General features: G+C 47.0%; 2 protein-coding genes across 4 annotated transcripts in view; one reads left to right on the forward strand and one right to left on the reverse strand.

Moving 5' to 3' along the window:
* CARD9 (caspase recruitment domain family member 9) overlaps nt 1-14,268 on the reverse strand; it is a 31,845-nt gene extending 17,577 nt beyond the window's left edge. The window contains exons 1-4 of one of the 2 annotated variants that reach the window (XM_034427144.3): nt 13,834-14,268; nt 4,205-4,463; nt 2,154-2,291; nt 443-768 (exon numbers count right to left, since the gene is read on the reverse strand). In XM_034427144.3, coding sequence (XP_034283035.2) covers nt 443-768; nt 2,154-2,291; nt 4,205-4,394 — 654 coding nt within the window. In that variant the 5' untranslated portion in view covers nt 4,395-4,463; nt 13,834-14,268. The remainder of the gene's footprint in view (nt 1-442; nt 769-2,153; nt 2,292-4,204; nt 4,464-13,833) is intronic. The other variant, XM_087879748.1, reaches the window with a different exon arrangement.
* A 4,624-nt stretch (nt 14,269-18,892) lies between these two features.
* Nucleotides 18,893-22,061, forward strand: LOC117671286 (uncharacterized). 2 transcript variants are annotated; one of them, XM_060692827.2, is made up of 2 exons: nt 18,893-19,187; nt 19,395-22,061. In XM_060692827.2, exons 1-2 carry the CDS (start codon nt 19,182-19,184, stop codon nt 21,096-21,098), a joined length of 1,710 nt encoding a protein of 569 aa, XP_060548810.2. In that variant the 5' UTR covers nt 18,893-19,181; the 3' UTR covers nt 21,099-22,061. The 2 variants fall into 2 exon arrangements, with proteins under 2 accessions (XP_060548810.2, XP_087735873.1); XM_087879747.1 differs by having other exon boundaries at nt 19,178-19,266.
* Nucleotides 22,062-22,754: the final 693 nt, after the last annotated feature.

The following is a 22,754-nucleotide window of genomic DNA, read 5'->3' on the forward strand; positions in this document are numbered from 1 at the left end:
CCTGGCTAAATGAGTAGTATAAACACAGCTCATGCAGTGAGGGTTTCAGCAGGTTCTGACCAGTTCTGGAGAACTGGTAGTGGAAATTTTGAGTAATTCGGAGAACCAGAAAATACCACCTCTGACTGGCCCGGACCCCATCTATTCTCTGCCTCCCAAGTCCCAGCTGATTGGGAGGAAATGGGGATTTTGCAGTAACCTTCCTCTGGATTGGGGAGGAAATGGAGATTTTACAGTATCCTTCTCCTGCCACGCCCACCAAGCCACACCCACAAAACTGATAGTAAAAAATTTTGAATCCCACCACCGAGCTCATGGCAGAGTTGATATCGGAATTCAGGTATTCCCAGATTAAGTTCACATCAATTCTAACACCCCATTCCTGGCCTGTTCTGTTTCCCCTTGCCCAAGGGAAGCAAGGAGTGGCAACAAAGCATCCTACCTCCAGCTGTAGGTCCCGGTTCTTCATCAGGGCCACATTCTTCTCCTCACTCTGCTTGGCGTACTTCATGGCCAGCTTGTAGTTCTCCTCTCGGCACAGCATCAATTCCTTGCTGAGGGAGTCCCTCTCCTCCTTCACCTTGTGCGCCCGCTCCTGGTACTTGCGCAGGACGCTGTCCCTCACCCTCATCTCCTTGATGGTGTCCTCCTTGGTGCTGAGGGTCACGTTCAGCTCCTGGACCTTCTGCCTCTCTTCTCGGACGGCCGCCTGCAGCTTTGAGACCTCGCTCATCAGCACTTCCATCAGGCCGGACTCTCCCGCCGTGTCTGCAGAGCAGAGGAACCCTGGTGGGTGAGCACAAGGCGGGGACCCAAAGAGCACGACAGAGGTAGACCAAGGTGTTCCCCAAGTTTCATTACTTTGCCAGATGCCTCCCATTGCTGAAATCTTGACTGTCAAGCTTCAAAAGACATTTTTGCTATTGCAACTATTATCACTTCTCAGCTTGCCAATGAACCATGGGGGGGAGGGGAGAGGGAAAGGGTACATAGAAAGTAAGAAAGTTTCAGGCATCAAGATGGGAACCAAGGACACTTCAGCAGACGTTTGCCAGAACTTTACCAGGCGTTCCCATAACAATACCAAAAAATTCCATTGGAAAATGTGAGGTGGTGGGGAGTGAAAGGTGTTGTGACTCCGACTCCCGAGCCTGTCCTCATGGAGGAAGAGGACTCAGAAGGTGAGGGGGAGGAACTGGCAAGGCCTCCCTCTCCAGGACCTTCCTCTCTGGCAATGCCTCAGGTTCCATCCGAAGGCCAGGAGGAACAGCCTGGGATGTGCCAGGGGAAGGCATTTCGGAGCACCCATTGATAGAGAGTGATACTGATGAAGCCTGGCTTGATCCCAGGCAGCGTCGGAGGGAGAAGCGTGCACAGCAAAGGAAGAGGCGTGGGAGGACCATGGATTGAGCTGAGTCACTGAGCCACGCCCCACAAGGGATAAAAGGGGGCGTGATTGCTCGGCAGGCTTTCTGATGGACAAACTTTTAAACTCTAAAGAGTCACATCGTGAATCCTGCACTTCGACTCGGATATATTTTGGACTAAACTCTTGTGGATAATTTGTCGCTCTGGAAACGGACTGCAGATAAGGCCTCTCCTGCTTTTTGGGAGTACTAGTTGGATTTGGCAGGCGTTTTACAAGTAGCTGCCAGAACTCTCGTCTGCCAGGAATTCTGGTCTGTTTATACAATACATTATTGGCAGGTGTGTTGGATATTGCATTTGTCTGTGTGAGGACGGGGGACAGAACAAAAGGGTACATAGAATGTAAGAAAGTTCCAGGCATCAAGGTAGGAACCAAGGACACTTCAGCAGGTGTTTGCCAGAACTTTACCAGAGGTTCCCATAACAATACCAAGAAACTCCATTGGACAATGTGACTTGGTCTCATAGAGGGGGGGGGGAGAACCTGAACTTGAATTACGTGGGTCTGTGTGGGAATGAGTTAGGTCTGGTTTTGCTTTCATTCTCTGCCGAAACAGTGTACTCAATGAAGAGTACACTATTTGCATGAACAGATTGGATCATCTCGTCAGTGCTTGCTAGATTGGGTTCATCATTCAGAACCTTGACATTGACTTCAGTTGACCAAAGATGGAACTGTGATGTCAGCAGAAAGCCTCAGGAGAGCTACCAGAACAAAGTATTACCTATTATCATGGAGAAGACCCGGGTGGGCTCGTTGCCTGTTATTTTCTTGTAGAGATGTGGGTAGTACAATTCCAGACTCTCCAGGAAAGCCACAAACCCCTTTTTGCCCGTTCTCTGGAGGAGATCTAGGAGCAGTCCTGAAAAAGATGGACAGAGCACTGTTTAAAACCTCAATTTCTGGACTGGACAGATGGTTGAATTCAGTGGTCCAGCACAAAGTAATTTCTAATCTTTTGCCTCTCTTTAAATGCCTAAAGATAACAAAGACGTTCCAGATGGGCTCTTCGAAGCCCAGTTATATATAAATAATAGTAACAGACTTGGAAGGGACCTTGTAGGTCATCTAGATCAACCCCACCCCCCAACCAAGCAGGAGGCTTGATGCGACACTCAATTCTCAAGAAACAGGTGCACCGATTTCTCCATAGCTTCCTGTCAGATAAATATGTTCATATGGAGCCTATGAGATACAAAGTGCAACTTATCTTGGCTTAATTTCAGATTTCTACTAAAGTGTGAAATTTACCAAGTATTACTGACCTTTTTTGGGGGGGGGGAAATCGGACTAGATGACTTACAATTTCCCTTCCAACTCTGTTATTCTTATTCTAAAAAAGCTCCCCTAATTGCAGTTATGAATGATGAAATGCAAAATTCAAAACGATCAGAAGAAAGGAGGAGTCAAGAGTTTTGCAGCCACCAAAACCCTCAATTTTAGCCACAGGTGTTAACAGAGATAAGCGTCTGGCATTGAGGCCATCATTCTGAAGTTTATGATTTTAACATCATGCAGAAAATATAGTATTTTTCAGAGTATAAGATGCACTTTTCCCCCCTAAAAGAGGGTGAAAATGTGGGTGCGTCTTATACACCGAATGTAGCCCCACCCACCCGCCGGCCCCCACCCTTTGGCCTCTGCCTCCCAGCAATTTGCCTCCTTGCAGCAAATAGCAAACAGCCCGTTTCAGCTTCAGCACAGCCTGATTAGCACAAGCAGCTGATTGTCAGTTGGATCGGCCTCCCGACCATCAGCTGTTTCAAGCTGCTGGAATTGCCATTGTCTATTGCTGCATTTTCGGCCTCTGCTGTTTGCTGTTTGCTGCAAGGAGGCAAATTGCTGGGAGGCAGAGGCAGATTTTTTTTTTTCTTGTTTTCCTCCCCAAAAAAGGTAGGTACGTCTTATATTCTGGAACGTCTTATACTTATACCATATATAAAAATACGGTTCTTTCTGATGTTGATGGTGAAGGGAAACAGTAATAAGGATATAATAAATATATCTTTGGCATTCTGGTGACTCAAGTATATTTTGGGACCTTACAATGGCTTGACTCATTTTAATATGCCCTGCTTTAGACAGTTTTATATATTCTTCAAAAAGATTCTAAGAGAAGAGTTGACTTTCTTCTTGTTGTGGAATTGCTACTGTTCTTGAGGAAGGCAGGAAGATGGCTTCCCAGATGGGCCAGAGGTTTCAGCCACGGGGATTGCAGTGAAGCTCAATTTTAAGGAGGAGAATCTGGAAAAAGGATGAAAAGGAAAAGAGGCAGAAGACTTTCTGGTCCCTGTCAGGTTCTCCCCAGGAAGAAAGAAGGATGGAAGATCAGATAAGGTTGCCTCGCTCCTTTTGCTTCTGATTCTTACAAAGGGTGCCAGCTAAAACTCCCTCCTGGAAGCTTCTTGTTTGATATCTACGGAGATTCTCCGTCCTCCAGGTCATGGTTGTCCCAAAGGTCCTTTTTCCAAGAGGCAACTGGACTTTTCTGGTTTTTCTTTGAAGACGTTTAGCTTCTCATGCAAGAAGCTTCTTCAGCTCTGACTGGATGGTGGGGAATGGAAGGATTTATACTCCTTGCAGCTGGTCATTTGCATCCTTCTATTCTTCACCATCCTGTCAGAGCTGAAGAAGCTTCTTGGATGAGAAGAGAAACGTCTTCAAAGAAAAACCAAAAAGTCCAGTTGCCTCTTGGAAAAAGCACTTTTGGGACATTCTTGTTTGATATGTTGTGCAAACTCAGATTCCTTGCAAAGCCAGAAAATCGGCGGGTACCTGTTTTCCTTTTCCGGAGTACCAGGCTGGGATCATTCAGGACCTGCTCCTCGTCATCGTGGTTGATGACTCGGCACTGCCGGAGGTAAGGTGTTATTCTGAAAGGGTCAATCACCGAAATCAGCTTCACACGGAAGCTTTCCAGGTTGTTCCAACAAGTTTCACCATCCTCATCCTCCGGGTCCGACATGGTGGAGGCAGAAAAGCCGAAGCTGAACTCAGGATCTTCTCAGAAAATGCAGGAGGGGGTTATCTCCAACTGGGAAGAAAATGGGACATTAGCAGAATAATAGCTTCTTCATGAACTTTCCTTCCTTCCTTCCTTCCTTCCTTCCTTCCTTCCTTCCTTCCTTCCTTCCTTCCTTCCTTCCCCTCCCTATCTCCCATCCAAGTTGCCTCTGACATCATTACATCTCTCTCCCTCCCTCCCTCCCTCTCTCTCTCTCTCCCCCCATATCCACTTTCTATCCATCTGTGTTTGCAAATATGTGAATAAACTTCTTTGCTCCTTTCAAGTTATTGTTTCAGGTAGTTCCATATGCAAACGTGCACTGTTTATAACAATTCTATTCCACTATTTCAATCAATCAACCGGAATAGAGCTGGAAGGGACCATGAAGGTCTTCTAGTCCAGCCCCCTGCTTAAGGAGGAGACCCTATACCCGTGATGCCGAACCTGTGGCTAATTCTGTCCACTGCCAGGAGTTCAATCTGTCCAGCGTGTGTTAGGACATCAGCTGTACATTCCTATGAATAACAGAATTTTGGTGTGCAATAATCTAATCTCTAGATCAGTGATGTCTAACCTTCTTGTTGTTGCGTGGCAAAAGCAAAGTGTGTGCAACCCCCTGCATGCACCCCGCCCCCTGCATGACTCCCATGCATGCACGCGTGACCCCTGTGCATGCACATGTGAGACACACATATGCACACAACTCCCCTGCGCTCCCATACCCCCCACGTATGCATGCACAACCCCCCATGCTCCCCCGTGCATGCATGTGACCCCCCCATGCGTCCTGCCCTCCGCATTCACACGCAACCCCGCGCATCCATGCAGGGCCCCGTGCATGCATGTGCAAACCCCCATGCATGCATGTGCATCTCCTGCATGTCCCCCGCCCCCCGTGCATGCGCGGCAGAGACCCGAAAAGCAGCTGGACGGCGGGAGGTGTGCGCACATGCCCGGTGGAGCTGATCTGGGGTGACGGCTCGTGTGCCCACAGGAGAGGGTTCTGCGTTCCACCTGTGGCACACATGCCATAGATTCGCCATTACGGCTGTCAAGTATTTGCAAGCCATTGGCACATGTGTCATATAGACACCAGTGGAGGCAGAGAGTGTCTCCACCCCTATGTGGAAAGGAGGGGCTTACCCTGAGTATAAAACCCCCTCCAATCTTTTCCACCTCGCTCTCTCCATCTCTGTCTTTTCATGTTTGTTCCTCATGAGACTTGATCTCTGCATAGGTTTTTTTTGTTTTGTTTTTTTGCTTTTAATTTATATGCCGCCCTTCTCCGGAGACTCAGGGCAGCTTACAAGGCATTAAGCAATAGCCTTCATACTTTTGTATATTTTATACAAAGTCGGCTTATTGCCCCCACAAACTGGGTCCTCATTTTACCTACCTTAGAAAGGATGGAAGGCTGAGTCAACCTTGAGCCTTGGAGAGATTCGAACCTGCAGTAATTGCAGGCAGCTGGTCTTAATAACAGTGCTTAGTCCACTGTACTATAGGCTCATAACTATAGTTAATATGATTTATCATATGAATAAATATGTTTAAGACATTTATTTATGCATCTGCTTCTGAATTCTTCTATGCTCCTGGGTATTTCTACGATCCCAAATTCCACAACGGCTCTAGATTCTAATATAATAAACAGAATAGCCAAAAGCCGTGCCATAGATGACCAGGGTTGTTCTTGGCACTGGCACAGCTTGGTAACTGATCTGCTTATTTCTCAGATTGATAGAGCTGCCCATCTGAGCAGAAGTGACTCTCGGCCGCATGCAACGATCCAAACAAACTAATATAAAAGCAATTATTCTAAATACAGCCAAAAAATATAGACATTTAGTATTAAAAACATGAAAACATTAAAATCCACAAACCACAAATGTGGAGAGGATTATCCAGACATCACTGACAATAAGGGAATTACCTTAAATTGTAATCGCTTCCCCAGGACCTCGGAGCCTGGGGATGTAACCAGGGATGAAATGTAAAATTTGTTACTACCGGTTCTGTGGGCGTGGCTTGGTGGTGGTGGGGGGGTAATGTGACTGGGTGGGCGTGGCCAGCTTTCTTTTTTTTTTAACTTTTCAAAGCATTTTTTCTAATGCTTTGAAAAGCCTCTGCCGATCAGGCAACTCAGCTGGGATCGTCAGAGACTTTTCAAAGCATTCTTTTTACCACCTCTTCGGCCAAGAGGTTGCAGAAAAAAATGCTTTGAAAAGCCTCTGACGATCCCAGCTGAGCTGCGGGATCATCAGAGGCTTTTTTTTTTAACTTTTAAAAGCATTTTTTCGCCCAAAGATATTGTAGAAAAAATGCTTTTAAAAGTTAAAAAAAAAAAAGCCTCTGATGAGTGGGGTAAGCGAGCGGCGACCGGGTTGGGGATCGGTTCGGGGGCGTGGCCAGCCAATGTTATTACCGGTTCTCTGAACTACTACAAATTTTTACTACTGGCTCTTGCGAACCAGTGCGAACCGGGAGCACCCCACCACTATTCCAGATACTCTTCCAGGGCAGCTGTCAAGCCCGGATATCAGGAAACCCAGGCAGTCCAAAAGAATGTAAGGATTTATTGCAAGCTTAAATTTTATGTACACTAAGAGCATATGCACCAAGACAAATTCCTTGTGTGTCCAATCACACTTGGCCAATAAAAAATTCTATTCTTTTCTAAACTCTCTACAACTGTTCTGTCTCCGTCCCACACACATACACACACACACCAACAGACGTCCAAGAGTTAAAAACCAAACCAGCCGACAAAATCCTTATCCTTTTGATAACGGAACTTGGCAGCAACCTAGTGGCTGCCTGCCAAGAGTTTTTTACTCACAAAGGGAAGAGATAACTTCTCTCCGCCTTTGGTACATCAAAGTAAAATGTTTTTTAATTTTAATTTCCAATTTATATACCGCCCTTCTCCCTGAGGACTCAGGGCGGTGTACAGCCAAGATAAAAAACATAGAATACAAATATTGAAACATTTAAAAATATATATAAATTTTGGCCCGAAAGTTAAAAAAATCACAGACTGATTAAAAGAATTTAAAAATTTCTTCTTAAGCCAACCCGGCTTGCTGGAAAAGATGGGTTTTCAGGGAACGACGGAAGGCATTGAGGTCATGGATTCTCCTTATCTCCGGGGGCAACTGATTCCAGAGGGTAGGTGCCCCCACAGAGAAGGCCCTCCCCCTGGGGGCCACCAGCCTACATTGTTTGGCTGATGGCACCCTGAGGAGGCCCTCTCTGTGGGAGCGCACGGGTTGATGGGAGGTCGTCGGTAGCAGCAGGCGGCCTCGCAGATAGCTAGGCCCTATGCCATGGACCGCTTTAAAGGTGGTAACCAACACCTTTGGTACATCAAAGTAAAATGTTCAATAATTACAGAGTAAATTAAGTCCAGTTCACAAATATAGTCCAGCAAAGCCTATAGCCAAAAGTCCGGTAATGCAGAATGGCGTGGAACCTTTCAGCTTTGTTCGTCACAAGGCTTGACTGGCCACCACGCTCCCTTTTATACCCTGTGGGGTGTGGTCCAGTGACTCAGCCTAATCTCTGGCACGCCTCCTCTTCTGTTGCGTGCGCTTATCTCTTCGACACTGGCGTGGATCCAGCCAAGACTCATCCCCGTCACTGTCCGCCTGCGCCTGCGCGGGGATACCTGGCTCCTGGCCAATCTCTGCTCCGTTGGGAGACACCTAAGGCATTGCCAGAGAGGAGGGTCCCGGAGAGGGAGACACGGCCTCTCCTTCCCTTTCGGAGCCTTCTTTCTCCGATAAGACGGGCTCGGGGGTCGGAGCCACAACAACAACAGGGATGTCAGACTCAAGGCCCGGGGGGCAGGATCTGGCCCACGGGGTGCTTAGATCTGGCCTGCAGGCCCGCCCTGGAGACAGTGAAGGACTGGCCCACGGTGTCCCTGCCAGCGAAAACAGAGGCCCTTCCAAGCTCAATTTTCGCTGGCAGAGGATTGCAGGAGCCAAAAACAGAATTTGAGAGCCTGTTTTCTCTGACAGACCATTAGGGCCACCACTGGCACCCCCGACATGAGTGACGTCGAGCTAGCCACCCCAATCCCAGCCCCCCTGAGGTCAAACACAACCTTGATGCGGCCCTCAATGAAATTGAGTTTGACATCCCTGCTCTACAAGAATCTGAATTACAAACAAATTGGTGGTGAATAAGAGTCAATGGAATTAAGATAGGATGGAATTAGATATCTTGTGGGTGTGAAGGGACTCGAGGCTGATGACACGTTTGACTCCTCCCTCAGGCTCAGCCTGGCCATCTCCTACAGCAGCCCCATGTGGAATGCATTACAGTAGTCCAATCTGGAGGTGACTAGAAGTTCCCAGTCTAGGAACAGACAAAAGTGGTGCATGTGGCATGAAGCTGTGGTAATGCCCTCCTCCTAGCCACAACTGCCACTTGCTCTTTGATCAGAGATTAGATCAGTGTTTCTCAACCTTGGTAGCTTGAAGATGGGTGGACTTCAACTCCCAGAAACTGGGGATTCTGGGAGTTGAAGTCCACCCATCTTCAAGCTTCCAAGGTTGAGAAACACTGGATTAGATGAATCTCCCAACAGAAGGAATGGAAAGTGGGTGTGAAGAAAGTTTCCACAGCCTGACAAAAATATTCCTTTGGACACCCATTTTCCAGGCTGAGTCACTGAGAAGAGGAAGACAAAGGAAGCCAGCACCCTGTCTCAGGAGGGGAACTCCCTGTTTCTTCAGCCCGACTTCTCCCTCATTGTTTTTCTGACTCATTTACTCAGTGAGTAACTGATATTATGGTCACCCAGAATCAGAGGAAGGGTCATATGTGGAGATAGGTGTGATGGACAGAAGAGTGAGGAATATGAATTCTGACAAACATTTATTCTTGTCTTCATTTCTTTGCCTTAAAACAAACAATATAACAGCTTTTATTCCTTTTTGCTTTTTTGCTATAATAGGGGATTTGCAAGCCAGGCTTTCTTGATAGCATGGTGAGGGGGGCTGTGGTGGCAAGAGGGGAGGGCAGGGGTGAAATGCTCCCAGTTCGGACTGGCTCGGGTGAGTAGGTAGTGATGGCGGCAGGCAGTTCGGAGAACCAGTAGTAAAAATCCCTACCCCCGTCCCCCATGCCCAGCTGAGCCGCGCGATCATCAGAGCCTTTTTTTTTCTTTTAAATGGCTCTGACCAGCCAAGCTCTGACCATCCCAGTTGAGTTGCCTGCTAATCGGTAGCAAAAATCCCTCCCCCTCCCCCCCTCAGCTTGCTTACCTTAGCTGCTGGTCGCAACGCCTTGCTGTAATCCCTACAATCCATTGCATCAGCAAGCAACTGAATCTCTCTGCCTGCAATCAAGCAGGCAGGGAGTTGTGGACTTCAACTCCCAGAATTCCTCAGCCAGCAAAGCAAAGCTGGCTGAGGAATTCTGGGAGTTGAAGTCTACAAGTCTTAAAGTTGCCAAGGTTGGAGACCCCTGTTCTATCAGGTAAGTTTTTTCCCCCTTTGGGAGCTTTAAAAAAATAGTTAATTGGGATTTTTTTTAGTTGTTCTTTTTTTAGACCTAGCCATTTAAAGTTTAGGAAGTTTTAAATTTAGCTGCTTTTATATAAAAATAAAAATAAATAATATTTGTGCAGCTTTCTGAGATTTAGTGTGTTTCTGTAGTGTTTCACTCTAACTACACAATCACACAAAATCTCACAAAGCTGTATGTGGAATTTTGTGTGTGTAAAGTTGGTTTTTTGGGCTTTTTGTGGCTGTGTGAGGTTCCTGCTTGTTGCAGGGGCCATTTTGGGTCTAGCACAGCTGCTTTTGTATTGTGGGTGAGCCAGTTGTGTTGTGTTGTGTTTTGTAGGTTAAAAAAGGGCAAAGAAGTGACATTGACTTGGCCATGCCCACCTGACCAACAAGCCACACCCTCCCAGTCACCTTACCACTAAGCCATGCCCACTAATTAAGCCACGCCCACAGAACCGGTAGCAAAAAAATTTAGATTTCACCCCTGGGGGAGGGGGCTGCATGGTTAATGAAGTGAGGTAGAAGTAAACAATTTACCTGTCAGAAACCACTTAGCCAGGATGTTGGATCTTGCTTACAAAAAAAACCCCAAAACCACACAGCTAGAAACTAGAAACTTTGCAAGATACCCGTGACCTGGGGTAGGCAACAGGTGGAGTGAGATTTAGCTATTTTGCATAGCAAGCATAAAAGCTTTTTTGGGGGGAGTAATCCAGGTAACTAATCAATATTATAGGCATTATTAGGGGGAGGGGAAAGGGGTGTATGTGACTCACCTATGAGGATAAAAATTGTTATAAAACTGTAATCAGGGCCTTGGCAGCTTTCAAAGCAGGGTCCTTCTATCTTGGTACCAAAATAAAAGTATATTCTTGTTTCACACCTTGTGTTTGGCGATCAATCGGTTTTGACACCAAGCTAAGGCCCAGTTTTGGGGACAACCCTCACAGACATGAGTCCCTAAATCTCAACTTCCTTTTTGAAGAAATCCCTCCATCCCTCTGCCTCTTAAAGCAGGCCTCTCAAAAGCTGTAGCCAGATGGCAAGCCTCTCCAAAGAATACCAGCATTTTGGCTGCCTATCACCAGGCACCGTTAGTAACATACAGTAGGTAGTAATCCAATGAGGTTTGGGATGGGAGACCCATAAACATGCCACTTCCTTCAATAATTGAGAGCTAGGGAATGTATTTAATGAAATAATATAGGACCTATGGGCATTATCATTCTATTCTACTCTACTCTACTCTACTCTACTCTACTCTACTCTACTCTACTCTACTCTACTCTACTCTACTCTGTATTCTGTATTCTGTATTCTGTATTCTGTATTCTGTATTCTGTTCTATTCTGTATCCTGTTCTGTTCTGTTCTGTTCTATTCTATTCTATTTTGTTCTGTTCTTTCTATTTACTCTACTCTACCCTACTCTACTCTACTGAAATAAAATAGGACTCTGGGGCATTATCAAATTAAACTGTGTCACTGAAATTGAGCACAGAGAAAACCTTGCGCTGATGAGGCTACCTAGTTGGCTAGTGAAATGTCTGCAAGGAATGAGGAGTCCACAAGGAAAAGAATCAAACAAATTTAAAATCGTGTTTAAAGGGAGGGTGGCGGCCCTTGCTGCTACTTCCTGATATTTTGGCCAACAGGCCAGCTCTGACTCAAGGGCACTTATCTGGACAAGTCCCTGCCACTTTTTTGGCTAAAATTTTGTCAGATGTTTTTTATTTCCCCTTGCCACCTTCTTCTTAGGGTTGAGAGAGGGGCTGGCCCAACCTCCCCCATTGGCTCCTCTGCTTCCCTCAACTTCAGCCAGCTCAGGAAAAAAATAAATAAAGAGTATTTGCTGGCTTTAAGCTTCTCTTCTCAAACTGCATTTAAAATCAGTGGTGAAATCCATTTTTTTTTACTATCAGTTCTGTGGGCGTAGCTTGGTGGGCGTGGCAGGGGAAGGATACTGCAAAATGTCCATACCCTCCCCACTCCTGGGGGAAGGATACTGCAAAATCTCCATTCCCATCCCACTCCTGGGGGAAGGATATTGCAAAATCTCCATTCCCACCCCACTCAGGGGCCAGCCAGAGGTGGTATTTGCCGTTTCTCTGAACTGCTCAAAATTTCTGCTGCCGGTTCTCCAGAACCTGTCAGAACCTGCTGGATTTCATCCCTGCTTAAAATCTTTCCTCATGTTTAGGACTAGGAACTGATTCACAAGAGAGGCTGATGTCGTAACAGTTCAACTTCTGGATTTCTATGTTTCATGGGCACGGTTCCAATGTGTATATATATTTTTTTCAAACAGAAAAAGTTGTTTTCTTGACGTTTTCTTCTTTTATTGCTCAATATCCTATTTACGGAAAGGAGGCCCTGAAGTCATTCTGAAAAGTAATTGAGAAAGAGGCAAACAGGGAAGTAGGCTTTCTCCTTCCAGAAGACCACCAAAAACTTAGGAGGACTGGATTGTCTCCAGTGGTAGGGAAGGATATATAACCCTGGGAGATATTTGGGGAGGGGGCAGAGAGGAGAGAGCTAGCCCGAGATGGGGGACCAGGATGGAGGCATTATAAAATAAGGCTGAGGGGAAGAGAGAAAGAGTTGAGTCAGCCACGCTCAGAATACAAGAACTCAAAAGGTGATTTAAGGAAGGTGGACGACAGAAGGTCCAGGAAGCAGCGGTGGGATTCAGGGAAGTTTGCCACCAGTTCGCAAATGTGAGCGCACATGCCTGCCTTCTGTGCCTGCACACAGCCTTCTGCACCTCACACGTGTGGCTCCTGTGCCTGTGCATGGCCTTTTGCGCAAGTACTTTGCTTGCACGCAGCGTCGAAAACGAGGCTACATAGGGTCACTGCTACCGGTTCACTGAATGCCACCTCTGCAGGACGGGGAAGAGATTGCCAGGTGATCCATTAACAGCATATTTGCTTCTAGTGTGGGTGGGATTCAAAAGTCATCAAAGCAATCTGACAGGCAACCACGTATCCAGGATGGTGCTAGAACTGTCTGGTGCAAGGTGGGCTCAGTCCCGCATGTCCTACTTATTCCAATGTATGATTTGATTAAATGTGCGGCCTGCCAGAATCAAACGTTTCTCATTGACGCACAAGGTCTCCCCAGTATTAGAAAATTATTCCTGATGTAATGTTACCCTTTTTAAAAATGGAGTTTGAAAAACCTGCAGAGATCAGTTCCGATCAGCAAGCATAAAAATTAATAAAAAGCAATAAATAAGAAGCAATAAATAAATAAATAAATAAATAAATAAATAAATAAATAAATAAATAAATAAATAAGGCTATGATCAGGCTAGGGAGATTCTCAGGCATCCAGAACAACCCAAATTGTTTTTAAAAATAACTCAGTTCTGAGTTGGATAAAATGCTAATAAGGAGCCAGACTGATCGCATCTCAGTGAACAAGTGATCCATGGGGCAGGAAGAAGCCCCAGTGAAGGTTGGTGGCCTTTGGATGGAGGAAGCAGGTTCTCTTGGACTTTCCTGTTTAACGGTTGGCCCCTACTCCCAATTCTCTTCATAGACAACCAGGGGCATCTCCATAGCTCCAGCACTTTTTATCTGCTGGAATCTAGTTGACCAGCTTAGATCTTGCTTCATTGATCCAGCAGGATTTTTATTTCATATATTTTTCCCTTAGATTTCCTGTCTGTTGAGAAATCATATGATCTTTCCCCCCTCTCCCCCATATCACCTCCAACAAGAGGACATTCCAAATCCCTCCCACCCACCCCCTTCCCCAAATGCTTGGCACTCTTAGCTTCCAGCCAAGGATTTCAGCTCCTAATGCTGATCTCCACAGTAACCAGGGGCAGGAAAAGAGGCATGTCTACCACAGGTAATCCAATGGCTTACTCACATCTCTGGGATGGATTCTGATGTGGCAGATTCAGGCACAATAACTTAACTCCCAACCTCTTCCACCAATGCTCCAAGTTCTCTTATAAGAGCTGTTCCAACCAGGAAGATTTCCACCTTCTCCGGAGATCTATAGGTGTAGTCCATTCCTACTTCAGGAGGCCAATGGATCCCAATTCAGCATCCAAGAGCCCAGGTCAGCAGAGGTGGTTTCCTTCCTCCTCCTCCCATCTCAACACCCCAGGGAAACAGTCCTGCTTTGCCCAGGAAACCAGTTCCACCCACCTGACCAGGAGCTTCCAAGCAGCGTCCTAGCTGACGTGACCAGGGTTCCAGATTCACAGCTCTGGTTCCTTCCAAGCTGCCCCATCAAAGGAAGAAGCTGACTTTCCATGAGGCATCAAGCAGGAACAGGAAGGGGCCTCAACTCCCACCCGGTGAAAGTTGTCTGAAGAGTGAGTGAGAGAGCGAGAAAAGAGGAAGTGTAAGGACTGATGAAGAGTCTTGGATGAGAAGCGAAAGTTCTACTTCGCCAAGGAAAGAAAAAAAAATAGTCCAGTTGCCTTTTGGGGGGGGGGAACCCCACCTTTGAGACAACCATGACTTGGATGACTAAGAATCTCCGTAGACACGTAAGAACTGAGGATTACGCCAGTAATACTAATATTAAATTTGCAGATGATACAATAGTGGTGGGACTCATCTCCAGGAGAAGGGGGAGGTGAGTCTGCCTATCGAGATAAGGTGGACTGGTTGCTTTTGTGGTGTGGAGACAATAACTTGGTCCTTAACACCAATAAGACCAAGGAGCTTATAGTGGACTACAGAAAGAATAGATCCGACATCCAGCCCTTGCTTATCAATGGAGACCGAGTGGAGCAAGTGGCCAGTTTTAAGTTTCTGGGTGTTATCCTAAAAGAGGACCTGACTTGGGGCACTCACATTGCAGAACTGGTCAAAAGGGCCCAGCAGAGATTATACTACATGAGACGTCTCGGGAAACAGGCTTCGGCTCAACCCTGCTAAGACCGAGTGGCTGTGGGTACCAGCGTCCCGATCCGATCAAGAGATTCCATCTTTGGTCATAGGGGATGAGGTGGGGCCCGCTGTAGACAGGGTGCGCAACTTGGGTGTCCTCTTGGACTCGCGGCTAAACTTGGAAGATCATGTAACGGCCGTAACCAGGGGGGTATTTGCCCAGGTTCGCCTGGTGCGCCAGTTGCACCCCTATTTGGACCTAGATGCCCTACGCACAGTTACTCATGCACTTGTCAGTTCCCGTATTGACTACTGCAATGCCCTCTACATGGGGCTGCCCTTGAAGACCACTCGGAGGCTTCAGCTGGTGCAGAATGTAGCCACGTGGGTTGTGATGGGAGTATCTCGATACTCCCATGTTACACCTCTCCTACGCAACTTGCATTGGTTGCCGGTTGCCTTCCAGGTGAGATTCAAGGTGCTGGTGATTACCTATAAGGCCCTATATGGCTTAGGCCTGGGATATTTGGGGGGCCATCTGCAGCCAGCAACAGCTGCCCATCGCCCGGTGTGTTCCCACAGAGAGGGCCTCCTCAGGGTGCCGTCGGCCAGACAGTGTCGGCTAGCGACCCCCAGGGGGAGGGTCTACCCTTTGGAATCAACTGCCCCTGGAGCTCCGGGTGGCCCCCGACCTCCGCCATGACCTGAAAATGTGGCTGTTTCGTTTGGCTGGCCTGGACTGATGGGGTTTTAATTCTAATTTAATTTTAACTTGTTAGTCTTAATTGTACTTTTAACTGTTAAATTATGAGATTTGGATTTAATTTTTAACTTTTTATTAGATGTTTCTTAACTGTTGTGAGCCGCCCTGAGTCCAGTTGGAGATAGGGCAGCATATAAATCTCATTAAATAAATAAATAAATAAATAAATAAATAAATAAATAAATAATAAAAAAAAACAACTGAGTAAAAAACTGATGGTGACCTTCTACCGCTGCACCATAGAGAGTATTTTAACTCACTGCAGCTGTGTATGGTTTGCCATGCACAGTGACAGATAGGACAGCGCTCCAGAGGGTGAACGTCAGTGCCCAGGGGATCATCGGTTGCCCCCTCTCCTCCTTGGAAGAATTTTATAGTTCCCGCTGCCTTAAGAAAGTTCAAAACATCCTTAAAGATCCATCTCATCCTAGCCACCCTTTTTTGGAACTATTACTATCTGGCAGATGGTACAGGACAATAAAAACAAGGACAAATAGGCTGAAAAACAGCTTCTATCCCAGAGCAGTAGCTACATTGAATTCTACTGTATAGTGCAATATTAATGCAGTATCAGGGGGTTTCAATTCAATTGTATAGACATGTAATGGTGAACCTATGGCACGCGGGCCACCTGTGGGCACGCAAGCGTTGCCCTAGCTCAGCTCCAGTGTGCATGTGCACGCCAGCCAGCTAATTTTCGGGCTTTCTGGGTCCACCAGAAGTCGGAAAATGGGTTGTTTCCAGCCTCCGGAGGGCCTCCGGGGAGGAGGGGGGCGGGGAGGCTGTTTTTGCCCTCCCAAGGTTCCAAGAAAGCCTCTGGAGCCTGGGAAGGGCAAAAGACAGGCCTACCGGGCCCACCGATAACCTTTTGGCCGTCACGTGTGAAAAGCAGGGGGAGCGCGGGGGGGGTGCATTGAATTATGGGTGTGGGCACGCACGCACGCGACCCCCCCCCACTCCCCCTGCTTTTGGCATGCAACAGCAAAAAGGTTAGCCATCACTGGTATAGACTGTGAAGGATGTGCGTTTGTGTTTTACAGTATTTTTATAGTTATAATGGCCACTTAAGATGGCCATTTAATTTCGGTGTACGAGGTGCAATGACAATGAAGTTAAATAATAAATAATAATAAATAATTTGAGAATGACGCCTTCCAGGATGCAGGGCCAAAGATTAAATGGTAGTGGGTCCTGAGAGACTGACTGAGATGGGTTCCAAGGCGGCCATTTCCCTTCCATGGAGATCTCTTTCTGTAATCATCGCAACCCTTTGTTGAGCCGTCCTTCCCCCAGTTCTGCCCTCCTGCTCTGGCTCAAAAGGCTGAGAGCATCTCTTCCTCCACAGCTGTGCTCAACTTTGAACCAGAGGTTGGCTCCTTCCTTCTGTAGAAAGTTAGCACCCATCCCTCCTAGAAACCTTTTAGGAAATATTTAAAAAGGCAGAATATTATATTTCCCCTTAAAAGTAAAATAGAAATCTTAAGGGAGACAGAAACTCAGAGCTCCCTGACCCCAGCAGATATTTGATGCCCATTAAGAAGGACTGGACCAGCCTATCTACAAGACAAAAGACCTTTAACCTCAGGGTGATGGGATTAGCCTTGACTCAAGACCCAAACCAGGGTAAAGCTATTAAGACACAATAGGAATTGCCCAACACACTTTCAGAACAGAAGCCTCTTCATTGCATCACCCAGCAGGCTTCAACCAAGTTTGGCTCAGAAAACCTACAAGGTTTTGAGGGTTTGACTCAGAAAACGTTATGACCCCCTACAGCAACCAATAGAATGCATGCCCTTGCCACAGGAACAGGAAGCTCAAGAGCAAGGCCCAAGAGAGGATATAAATACCTCTCCCTCTCAACTCCATGCGGTCAGCTGCACCAGGACTAATGGTTCTGCTCCATTAAACCATCTTTCCAATCAGCCTCCATCTTTCCAGTGTCTTTGACACTTTGGAACTGAACCAGATGGATATTTCTTCCAAACCACTTCAGACCCAGAAGCGCTCATGTGCAGTTTGCACTAATCCCAGAGAGAAGGGCCCATCTTTGCCTTGTCTAATCCCAGAGAGAAGGGCCCATCTTTGCCTTGTCGTCTGACCGGGAGAGAGGCCTTGAAAAGCTTCTCTTGCTCTCATCTTTTTATGAACAGCAAGAGGAGAGACCATCATGTTGCTTAAAGTGGGTTGAGAAAATCGAGAAATTTAATACAATCCAAGGCAGTGTGGACAAGAGGGGACTCTCCACATTCCACCCTACGCCTTGTTTGTCATTTAAAGGTGCTGTGTTAAAAGCAAGATTTGTGACCCTGAAAATCCTCAATAGATTAAAAAACCATCAATCCGAAGCGGTAGGGATTCTCTCGTGTAGCCAAAAGCAGTTGCCTCCTCATTCTTGTGTCCTACCAGACTCTTGCGTTTTTTCAGACAATAAGATTGGATTTGCAAAGCAAACCGATCTAGGACTACTGAACAATGAATGAATCGGCACAGAGGAGGCCCAAGATGCATTCTTAGCAAATAAAAACTGAAGCTTGAGTGAATTTTTTTGTTTGGAAGTTGGATGGTTCAGAAAACAATGGCAAGAGGAGGGAGGGATTCTGCCCAGGTAAGCACCCAGGAAGGTGGACTGAACTTTGGTTATGCTCAGGTACCGTGGAAAGAATTCCACAAAAGGAAAATAAGGCAAGGAGATAAACTACCCAGAAGTTTCTAAACAAAATGGGGGGGGGGGGAAATGTATTCTAAAATCATTTAGATCGTTTCTCCCGCCACCCCCTCCCACAATGCGGGTGTCCCACAACAAAAAAAGTTTTTTCAACATTTGCAAGGTGCCAGGAGTCTCCGGGGATCAGGTGGCCAGTAAATTCAAATCACAATCATTATAATTCAGGGAAGGATCTCTACATTCAAGGCTCCTTTGAGGCTGGGAATAGAGACAGCGACCTCCGCCCTTCCTTCCAGCGGGGAGAGAAGCGGGTCTTGATGCCAGGGAGCACCTGGACTGGGGGGGGAGACCCAGCTGCAACCCCCCTCCTCCCCCCAGGAGGAAAGGGGACCACCAGGAGATGCCCAGGCGGCTGCAGGCTTAGAGGGGCGGGGTAGGGAGCAGCTCCGGGGAGGCAAAAAGGGCTCCGGGACACGAAAGCCGAGGCCGGCGAGGGAAACCTCCGTCCATTCCCCTCCACTGCAGCCCCCTTGGGAATCCCCCATTCGACCCCCCCCCGCCCAATTCCGAAAACCGGGCGGCTGGGAGGGGGCGGAGGGGCGGGGCCAGCGGCGCAGAGGAGGAGCCAAGCGAGGGGAGGGACCCAGACGGGAGGAAAGCCAAGAAGGCGGCCGCTGCAGGGTCGAGCAGGGGCGTGGCTACGCGGCGCCCGCCAATAGGGTGGCGTAGAAGCTTCCCCGATGCAAATGAACGCGAGACGGCGGGAAAAGCGCTTTCATCCCGACTTCCGCAATCGGACCAAGAGAGCAGAGCTACCGGGGGCGGTGCCAGGAGGAAGAGGCGGAGCTGGGCCGAAAGGGGAGGAAGGCCGCTCTGGCCCACACTTTCGGAATTACAGAAGCCACGGGGAAACTTTCGATTCGGTTGCGCATGCGTCCTGATGCAGGTAGGACGCAGGGGACGCCGGGAGTCGCAGTCCGGGAGGGTCCTCAGGAGAAGGGAGGCCTGAGGGGGAGGAGAGGCCGGTGCGTCCGAGGCCTCGTTTGGCGGGCAGACACTGGGAGGGAGGCCCGTGGGAGGCGGGGGCTTCGGCCTGGGCCTCCCCTGAGGGAAGGGGACGCAGCCGTGACCCTCCTCTCTTTCTCCCCTGCAGGAGGACGGAGGATGGCGGCGGATGCAGGAAGGAAGCGCCGGCCGAGAGGAGGAGGAGGAGAGCAGGCCCCGCGAAGCAGCCCTGCCCTGTCCCAGCGCAGCTTCCCTGGGACATGGTGGGGAAAGGCCGGGGAACACCGGGGCTGCAGGAGGGATGAGTCCAGGGGGAGCCCAGGAAATGCGGCTGCCTGGAAGGCAATGCATTGAGGAAGAAACGGGCGGAGACCCCGAGACGGACCTGGAGGGCGGAGGCTCCTTTGGAAGACCCCGAAAGCCCCCAAGGATCCAGGAGGAAGCAAAGGAACATCAATGCCCAGAATGCAAAAAATCCTTCAAAAGAAAGGACTTGCTTCAAGGCCATCTAAAAATCCACACAGGAGGAAAACCTCACAAGTGCCTGGAGTGTGGAAACAACTTCAGTCGGAGGAGCAGCCTTTATAGACATCAAAGACTCTATTTGAAGAAATGCCTGGAGGGCGAAGGCTCCTTTGGAAGACCCCGAAAGCCCCAAAATATCCAGCAGGAAGCAAAGGAATATCAGTGCCCGGAATGTTGGAAAACCTTCAAAAATAATGAAAATCTGGAAAACCATCTAAGGATCCACTCAAGAAAGAATCCATTTGAATGCCTGGAGTGTGGAAAGAGCTTCAACTGTAGGAGCAACTTTAATAGACATCAAAGGATCCACTCAGGAGAAAAACCTTATAAATGCTTGGAGTGTGGAAAGATGTTCAATGACTTGGGAAACCTTTATCGACATCAAAGGATCCACTGGAGAGAGAAGCCAGATAAGGGTGGAGAGTCCTTCGGAAGACCTGCGAGTCCCCAAAGAATCCTGGAGGGAGGAAAGAAATGTCAGTGCCCGGAATGTGGAAAAACCTTCAAAAGAAGCTACCTTTTTAAAGTCCATCTAATAATCCACACAGGAGAAAAACCTTATAAATGCTTTGAGTGTGGAAGGAGCTTCTCTCACAAGAGCAGCCATGATCGACATCAAAGAATCCACACAGGAGAAAAACCTTATAAATGCTTTGAGTGTGGAAAGAGCTTTAGTCAGACGAGCAGCCTTTATGCACACCAAACGATCCACTCAGGAGAAAAACGTTATAAATGCCTGAAGTGTGGAAAGAACTTTGGCCATATCAGCAACCTTTATAAACATCAAATGATCCACTGGCGAGAGAATCTGAATAAATGCCTGAAGGGCGGAGCGTCCTTCGGAAGACCCTGGAATCCCCAAGGGATCCAGGAGGAAGGAAAGACATACCAGTGCCCGGAATGTCAAAAATCCTTCAAAAAAAATCACCATCTTCAAAGCCACCTAATTATCCACACAGGAGAAAAACCTCATAAGTGCCTGGAGTGTGGAAAGAGCTTCAGTCTGAGGAGCAACCTTTATAAACATCAAAGAATCCACTCCGGAGAGAAGCCATATGAATGCCTGGAGTGTGGAAAGAGCTTCAGTCAGTTGGGAAACCTTTATACCCATCAAAGAATCCACTCGGGAGAGAAGCCATATGAATGCCTGGAGTGTGGAAAGAGCTACAGACAGTTGGGAAACCTTTATAACCATCAAAGAATCCACTCCGGAGAGAAGCCATATGAATGCTTGGAGTGTGGAAAGAGCTTCAGTCAGTTGGGAAACCTTTATACCCATCAAAGAATCCACTTGGGAGAGAAGCCATACGAATGCCTTGAGTGTTGAAAGAGATTCAGTCTGAGGAGCAACCTTTATAAGTATCAAAGAATCCACACAGGAGAAAAATCATATAAATACCTGGTGTGGAAAGAGCTCTAGTGATAGAGGCATCCTCTATAAACATCAAAGGATCCATTTACAAAAACAGTACAAATGCGGGGAATGTGAAAAATCCTTCAAAAATAATGATCATCTTCAAAGACATCTAAGCATCCACACTGGAGAAAAACCACATAAATGCCTGGAGTGTGGGAGGAGCTTCAATCTGAGGGGAAACCTTTATAAATATCAAAGGATCCATTGCAGAGAGAAGCCATATGAATGCCTGGAGGGTGGGTGGAGGGTCCTTCGGAAGACCAGGGAGTCCCCAAGGGATCCAGGAGGTAGAAAGGAAATATCAATGCCCAGAATGTGAAAAATCCTTCACAGCAAATGACCATCTCCAAAGCCACCTAAGAATCCACACAGGAGAGGAACCCTACAAATGCTTTGAGTGTGGAAAGAGCTCTACTGAGCGTGGAGGCATCCATCGGCACCAAATAATTCACATGGGAGAAAAATGATAAACATGCCTGAGTGTGAGAAGATCTTCAATCACAATGTGTATCTCAGGCATTGAGTTGAATGGCGTATTCAATTTGGTCAAGTGTGAATAAACACACTAGGAATTTGTCCCGAGTGCACAAGCTCTTAGGGTTAATAACATTAATAAACGACTTTTTCAATTGTACATACAAGATGTTTCAACTGGCTGAAATTATACCTTTTCACAACAGAATTACAGGACTCATGATGCCATTTCCCATGTGAACGTTCTGTTTTTAATGTAATGGTCATTTCAATGCTTGTGCTTAATATGGGACGTTCCTTTCCATGTGTCTGATGTAACTGTAATTGAGCAGGATGATTTCTTCCATGCAATAAAAAAAAATCTGATTTAAATAAAAAAAATATGTTAAATTAAAAAAATCTTTTATTCATTCTGATTTCTTCCACACAATCAACTCTTGTTCTGTATCCTTTCTATTGTGTGGAGTATAAAATGAAACTCGATTCTGTGTCCTGGATTCCCTCTTTTCATTAAGGGAAATCTCTTATCCTCTAATAAATTGTCTTTAAATGGTCCTCCCACTCGGTGTCTAATTGAAGCAAGAGTTTTCCCTGGCTGAATCTAGGGCTAATCTGGTCTTCATTGTTGTGCATGTAAAGGAGCTGCTGCCTGCCATTCTTTGATACAATCTCTATAGGTTTCCCAAATATCCCTACCATGTAAGACCATCCCCAAGCATCTGAAGCTCTCAGTTGGATTCCCTGAATGGTCCCCTTGTCTTCCAGCAGAAACAGCTACAAGGAACTCTCTAAGACCAAGGAAGCTTTGTGAGATACGAGCCATATTTTAAAAAGGCCTCCACCCTTCTAGCCTTAAACACCTAGAAAACCCAGGCGCTGGGAGATTAGAGAATGAGAAGTTGGCATGGATTGGCACCCGACTTTTGTTTTTGTTTTTATATTCAGTGTTTTGTGTTTTAATGTGTTGGGATAGTTTTTAAAATGGCTTTTGGGGAGCTGCAGTGAGTTGACTGAAAGATGGGCAGTTATAAGAATGTTTTAAATGTATAAGACCCGTTAGGGACCTCTTCAGCCTCCCACTACCCTGTTTCC

Source organism: Pantherophis guttatus, chromosome 16, assembly GCF_059756535.1.
Source record: "Pantherophis guttatus breed Tessera chromosome 16, ASM5975653v1, whole genome shotgun sequence".
NCBI lineage: Eukaryota > Metazoa > Chordata > Lepidosauria > Squamata > Colubridae > Pantherophis > Pantherophis guttatus.